This window comes from Glandiceps talaboti, chromosome 15, assembly GCF_964340395.1.
Source record: "Glandiceps talaboti chromosome 15, keGlaTala1.1, whole genome shotgun sequence".
Taxonomy (NCBI): domain Eukaryota; kingdom Metazoa; phylum Hemichordata; class Enteropneusta; family Spengelidae; genus Glandiceps; species Glandiceps talaboti.
Window position 1 is genome coordinate 21,900,042 of NC_135563.1, and position 7,109 is coordinate 21,907,150.

The following is a 7,109-nucleotide window of genomic DNA, read 5'->3' on the forward strand; positions in this document are numbered from 1 at the left end:
ACATGAAATCAATCAAAGATGCGACTTTTTTTGAAAAACCGACTGTGGATATTTCTTATTTACTTGGTTTGTGATTCTAAGTTACTAGTTTGTTTAGAAATGTGGTTCTATGGCACTTTTGAAACTTTCGCTGTTGTACTCATTTTCCTATATTTCAAGTCAAAGCTGAAATCTAAAGTTACGTAAGACTGTCTTCCTGCCAATATTCCAACCTTGTCCTTTATCACCAGTAGAAAAGATGTCTTGTATGTTCCACATTTCACTATTACTCCCCAAGATCACATTCATACACGAAATCATGATCATGCCTATTATATATAAAGATTGATCCTGGCACTCTCGTGTCAAAGTTGAACACGTATCGGTATGTGTGGAGTTCACAAATACTGTCTAACATTGTTTTTGATATCAAAATTACGATTCATACACAAAGGTTAATGTGTTGGTATAAATTAATTATAGTCTATCATTTCGTCTTTTTAAAGAAGCCCACCTTAAAGGCTCGCACTCTCCGTCAGTCTTGGCAGTAACGACTTGCCACTCACGGGATTTGTGTCAGCGATATATATACACCAGGTAGGAACTATTTTCAACACACTGAATAACTGACTATTTGTATAGCAGAAGAAATCATGTTTTCTGCATAGGATAGTATAAGTTGTCAATTGATTTTTCTTTCTGATCGCAGGTCGATATTTGAAATACAACTCCAAGTAAGATGTTGCAGTTGTCGGTTTGCCCTCAGGCTGGGATTCAATACTTGTTGATAATGATGCAAGCTAGGACAACATAATCTCACTGATCAATGATCCAGGTTCATGCGATATATGTAGTTTATGCGTATGCTTTTGGAATATATCAGAAATGTATGTCATAGGCGGAATTTGTCACTGCTTTGACCCAAATTACTGATATATGCGTTTCACATCAACACCGTTTATCTTGTACGTTACCACAAATCATCTTCGCCCAATAAGGTCAAATAATCATAATTTAATACCTGCGTTCATTACCCTTCCAGTCGCTTTTTTGGGGGACGAAGACCCAATAACGGGAAGACGACACAACTCGCAGGGACTACTGACTTTGATAACATACAAGGAACTTTGGTCAAACACTAAATTTGTCAACAAACTTGATCCAGTTGTAAAACCAATTTAAAGATGACTGCTTCATCGGGTGGTGCAGACAACAAAGGATTCCAGATTGATCTACAGATTGATGAATCCTACGTGGTTCCACCAACTGCTTCTACAACTACTGCTGCTATAGGTACATCAGGTCGATACCAACAGAGACAAGATGGTGGACCTACATCAGATAACGGAGGTCCACTCTCTAGATCTCGAAGTGTTTCCATCGTAGATTTAGCTTGGTATGCTACACAGATTCAAAACAAGAGGGACGATGGAGACAAATTACGTAAGTTAACCACGTGTGCATCTGTGTGTGTGCGTGTGTGTGTGTGTGTGTGTGTGTGTGTGTGCATCTGTGTGCGTGTGTGTGTGTGTGTGTGTGTGTGTGTACGTGTGTGGATGTATGTATGTATGTATGTATGTATGTATGTATGTATGTATGTATGTATGTATGTATGTATGTATGTATGTATGTATGTATGTATGTATGTATGTATGTATGTATGTATGTGTGTGTGTGTGTGTGTGTCTGTGGGTGGGTGGGTGGGTGTGGATGGATGTATGTATGTATGTATGTATGTATGTATATATGTATGTATGTATGTATGTATGTATGTATGTATGTATGTATGTATGTATGTATGTATGTATGTATGTGTGTGTGTGTGTGAGTGTGTATGTGTGCATGCATATTCGTTTGTTCTGGGCTATGTAATGATCATCGTTATATACACAAACGAATTCGTTGCGGAAATGAAATCTGGATAAAAATATGAATATTTACTATTTTTATCATTACAGACGGATGGGCACTTGTCAAGGAGTTTGTACATGGTATGAAATTAATACGTAAACACACTTTAGTATATACACATAGGCAGGTAAGTGTGGCGAATTGATCAACGTACACATAAATAACTAATTAGAGATACCCAGACAGACAGACAGACAGACAGACAGACAGACAGACAGACAGACAGACAGACAGACAGACAGACAGACAGACAGACAGACAGACAGACAGACAGACACAGACAGACAGACAGACAGACAGCAGACTGACTGACTGACTGACAGACAGACAGACAGACAGACAGACAGACAGACAGACAAAACTACCCTCTTTCCAATGTAGACAGTCATTACGATGTGTTTATGACGTCACAACTACACTCTTTCCAATATAGACATTACGACTGAAGGATTTCGCCAAGGAACGACGTTCTGGTCAAGATGTCGGAAATTTGTTAAACGAAGCCGTAATATTTCTTGATTTACCGGGAACTAATCTCCACGACGTTGTAGAGCAAATATTACAAAAGATGTTAGAAGATAACACAGATGTTGCCCCTAGCGACTGTCTCCGAAAACTGTTTGCTGATTCAACATGTGAGTATCCATCATATTTGTGACGTCATGAACATCATTAAAATATCTACATTTTCTTTCGCTCTTTGCCTGTCCAACTTTGACGGAGTAATTTAATTGTCTACCTACCTACCTACCTACCTACCTACCTACCTACCTACCTACCTACCTACCTACCTACCTACCTACCTACCCACCCACCTACCTACCTACCTACCCACCTACCTACCTACCTACCTACCTACCTACCTACCTACCTACCTACCTACCTACCTACCTACCTACCTACCTACCTACCTACCCACCTACCCACCTACCTACCTACCTACCTACCTATCTATATGCCCACCCACCAATCTTCTTCGGAGCTGTTAACCTTTTAGTTATAGAATATTACTGCAAAAGAAATCGTGACTTTATTGAGACATTCAGAATTGTTATTCTTTCGAACATTCTCAGCATACTGCTTCTCTACTGTGACGGTTGAGCGAACGGTACCTGACTCGCAATCAATAAGTATATCCTCTTCCTGTCTATACCCTAACCAAAACTCTCACTTCTATTTACTTGTCTGTAGGTCTTATGCCAGCTGATTCCATTCAAGGTAACATAATGCATGGAGAAAATCTGTACTGGGAGGAAACATGGCTAACTTTGTTGTAAGCAATATATTAGTACTTACTTATTTATTTATTTATTTATTTATTTATTTATTTATTTATTTATTTATTTATTTACTTATTTACTTATTTATTTATTTATTTATTTATTTATTTATTTATTTATTTATTTATTTATTCATTTATTTATTTATTTATTTATCTATTAATTAATTAATTAATTAATTTATTTATTTATTTATTCATTCATTTATTTATCTATTTATTTATTTATTTATTTTATTTTATTTTTATTTTTTTGTTCGTTTGTTTGTTTGTTTGTTTGTTTGTTTGTTTGTTTTGTCGTAGAGTTGAAGTGGCAAACACAACCAGTTTGCTGCTGTTATGCTCAAACCTTTCCTTTAATGATTTTTGAAATCTTCGTATGTATAGGTAGTTACCAAATTATCTAACAGACGCAGTGCGCTTATCAATATACATATGACAATGGTAGTTTGTTGTTCTTTAATTTTTATTGGGTATACGCAGACTTCATTTTTTTAATTATACAGGAGAATTATCATACATGGCATTTCGCTTTATTTAGTGCTTGGGTGAAAAAGACATAACCTCTAGATCTCCCACAGACTAACAGATCAGCCGTTGTGGGAGTGGTCTGAGGCTGATACGCCCGGACCGATGACGTCATCACATAGCTATATAACATGAAAGGAAAGTCCAGCCACACTTATATCTGCCATCGTCTTAATTACCAATTACTACCCTTAATTGCATATTATTTTGATACATGTAAAATAGGGCTGTGTAACTTACTCGACTTTGAAGTCCTGCTGCACTTGACATGTGTTCTATTTTTATGTATATTTCAGTACATCAATTAATAGTATAAACAGACATACGTATGCTATAGCAAGGCTTAAAAATTCTGTCAATATGGGACCAGGTGCCTCGGACGTCAAGTTTGTTATTTTAGTGATTTCACCCAAAATAGAGGTACGTACAATACAAAGTCTTGTCATCATAAACAGAACAGGTGAACGATTTCCAATTCAGCCTGAGTGAAGTTTATTGTGTTGTAACTCCGTTCGCTCAAACTGCTCTTTTTGTAATTTTGTGAGACCAATTCACGTCTTCTTGAACACAGTTATATTTTGTGTTTTTTAATTCCATCATATCATTTATTTTCATGTTTGTTTATGTTTTGTTTGTACAGAAACAAACAAAAAGTGCCAAAGAGACATCACTAACTTTTGCAACGCTATTTTCTGATATTCAATTTCGATGGGCATTAACAGAAGCAAAGAATAAAAAACAGTTTAAAATGGTGAGTTCATGTATGAGTAATTTCTGCCGGATCATTTTTGTTATTAAATGGGGGGGGGGAAAGGGTTTTTTGTTGTTGAAAGATCATACTTGTCATTAAATGGTAGGGGGTAGTATCAAAGATAATTCACGGGTTTGTTAAAGACGATAGCACACGATTGCTGTAAATGCAAATCAACATTTTCACCGTCAAAATCTCAGTAGCGATAGTTCGAACTGGCCGTGGTTCTTTAGAACTGGTCCCCAATAGAAACCTAATCAGTTTTTTTTGCATTATATCATAGGCTATAAACGAACGGTATACTGACCTAGTAGAACACAAAGTACGCAACGCATTACTTCGGAAAGAAAGTATGGAGAATGCAGGAGAAAGTCCCTTCCTTGAAGCTGATCCTGTGAGTATGTCACGTGATTGTGCAGTGGTCATGTAGTATGATATGTGCATTGAAAATAAAAATATTTAAACTCAACTCCTCAGATCAAGAAAAATATTTGAAACAGAGCTCAAAATATAACAATTAGGCCATTTTAGAATCCAATATGGCCGCTGAATACTGTGTTAACTCTATGGGAAAGATTACCAATTTCTAGACGGTGAAACCACAATTATTTTTATTATTTCGAAAATTCAGACCAATGTTTGATTTGGCAAAATTTGGAGACATTTCACATTGTAAGAGCTTTGATTTCAGGTAAATTGGTCCCCGAACCGTACCTTAAATAGAGGAAAATCATGTCAATTGAAGAAATTTGACAACGACAGGTGAACACAGAATAAACGAGTCACTAGAATTACTACACCTCTAAACTTCATTCACATAATAACTATATTTTATTTTTCCTTATTTTACACGATTTCTTAATTGACATGGTGTTGAAGAGTTATTTTTAAGTTCCATATTTTCTCTGTCGTTAGGGTCCTGGGTGTGGTTTTGCACGTGGTATTCGCGGCGACATCAAACGACGACTACCTCATTATATCAGTGACTACGTAGACGGTAAGGTATTGTTAACTGATAGTTAATGATTTGTTAGGTCAATTCAACACAGGTACACGTGGCAATATATCGCATTTAAAGGCTATAGCCGAAAACTTGGTCTCTTTTTAACGCGTATTTTGTTAACAAAAAATTATGTCATGGTATTGTTTTAGTACTTCTAAGTTCTATCTGTGAGTCTTTTACTTGTTGTCAGACGTGATTCAACGTGCTGTAACTGTTGCGTGGAGTAACAAAATAAACCAAAATAATCATCAATGACAAGATACATAACTTTGCACTGTGCCCTGTAACTTATGTCATGGTAGTATTTTTAGTGTTGAAAGTTTCGTAAGTTGGACGTTAGTCACCTGATAATGACGTACATTTATGTCTTCACAGGTTTCCGAAGTGGGAGTGAGATTGCTAAATTGATCACCACTATCATATTTCTCTACTTCTCTTGTCTACTCAATACTATAGCATTGGGAGCATTGAATGATAAAAACACAGAGGGTGGATTTGGTAAGAATATCCACTTCATACATCTGGTATACGTGTGCACATGCGGGCCATTGCAAAAAACAAAAGTATTAGTAGGAATGAACGATGGGGGCGTGATTTATCATAGAATTACTATATGTTGCATCTATGATTACAGCCAATAGTAATATTATTTAAATTTTCATGCAGCAGAAGTAAATGTAATTGAGTTTAATTATCACCAAAAAATTTTCATATTCTAAAATTCAAATTTGAAACGTCCAAAACACATATGAACTGTACTTAAACAAATACTTGTAGCATTTTAACATTTTATATATTGAGTACGTGTAATCACGGTAAGGAGTCTATTTCTAAAGTACTATAAGACTTTCGGTCGAATTGGTTACGATGGAAGATTTCAGAAAGCTGAGTAATGCAATTTTTTTTATGTGTTCATAGGTGTGAAGGAAGCCATGGTGGGCATATCCATTGGTGGTATAACGTTTGCCATTTTTGGTGGTCAATGTATGGTAATATTGCTGACGTCAGCACCTCTAGCTATCTATGCCAAATGTAAGTGTCTAGTAGTTTTCAGTGCGCTGTTTATCCACTCTGACATTTAAGTACGCCTGCCACCTTCAATAGTTTTGGCAAGATGTGAATGATAAAGCAACAGTTATAAGTTAATCTGCAATAAATTATTATGGAATTGTCAACTTCCAATTGAAATTTCTTGAGCAAACTGAAATCATTTATACCATACGTTTATATTATTATCTAACAGACTTGTTTGTTTAATTGTGTCCACGTATAGTTACCTTTGATTAGCGAGTCGGTTGAATGATCGAATGATTCGATCGAATTATCTAATGATTGATTGGTCGTTTGATTGATCGATTGGCTCTTTGATAAATAAATAAATAAATAAATAAATAAATTAATTGAATGATTCGTTGGTTATTTAAATAATAAATTGATTGATTGATTGACTGATTGACTGACTGACTGACTGACTGACTGACTGACTGACTGACTGACTGACTGACTGACTGACTGACTGACTGACTGACTGACTGACTGACTGACTGACTGACTGACTGACTGACTGACTGACTGACTGACTGACTGACTGACTGACTGACTGACTGACTGACTGACTGACTGACTGATTGATTGGATGGTTAGTTGATTGATTGATA

General features: G+C 36.0%; 1 protein-coding gene across 1 annotated transcript in view; it reads left to right on the top strand.

The window, feature by feature from the left end:
* The first annotated feature begins 1,163 nt into the window (after positions 1 to 1,163).
* The window catches only part of LOC144446939 (solute carrier family 4 member 11-like), a 12,196-nt gene continuing 6,250 nt past the window's right edge, over positions 1,164 to 7,109 (top strand). Inside the window, exons 1-11 of the mRNA XM_078136784.1 lie at positions 1,164 to 1,272; positions 1,303 to 1,422; positions 1,938 to 2,017; positions 2,324 to 2,525; positions 3,082 to 3,163; positions 3,994 to 4,117; positions 4,338 to 4,448; positions 4,732 to 4,842; positions 5,364 to 5,445; positions 5,827 to 5,949; positions 6,370 to 6,483. Coding sequence (XP_077992910.1) covers positions 1,164 to 1,272; positions 1,303 to 1,422; positions 1,938 to 2,017; positions 2,324 to 2,525; positions 3,082 to 3,163; positions 3,994 to 4,117; positions 4,338 to 4,448; positions 4,732 to 4,842; positions 5,364 to 5,445; positions 5,827 to 5,949; positions 6,370 to 6,483 — 1,258 coding nt within the window. The remainder of the gene's footprint in view (positions 1,273 to 1,302; positions 1,423 to 1,937; positions 2,018 to 2,323; positions 2,526 to 3,081; positions 3,164 to 3,993; positions 4,118 to 4,337; positions 4,449 to 4,731; positions 4,843 to 5,363; positions 5,446 to 5,826; positions 5,950 to 6,369; positions 6,484 to 7,109) is intronic.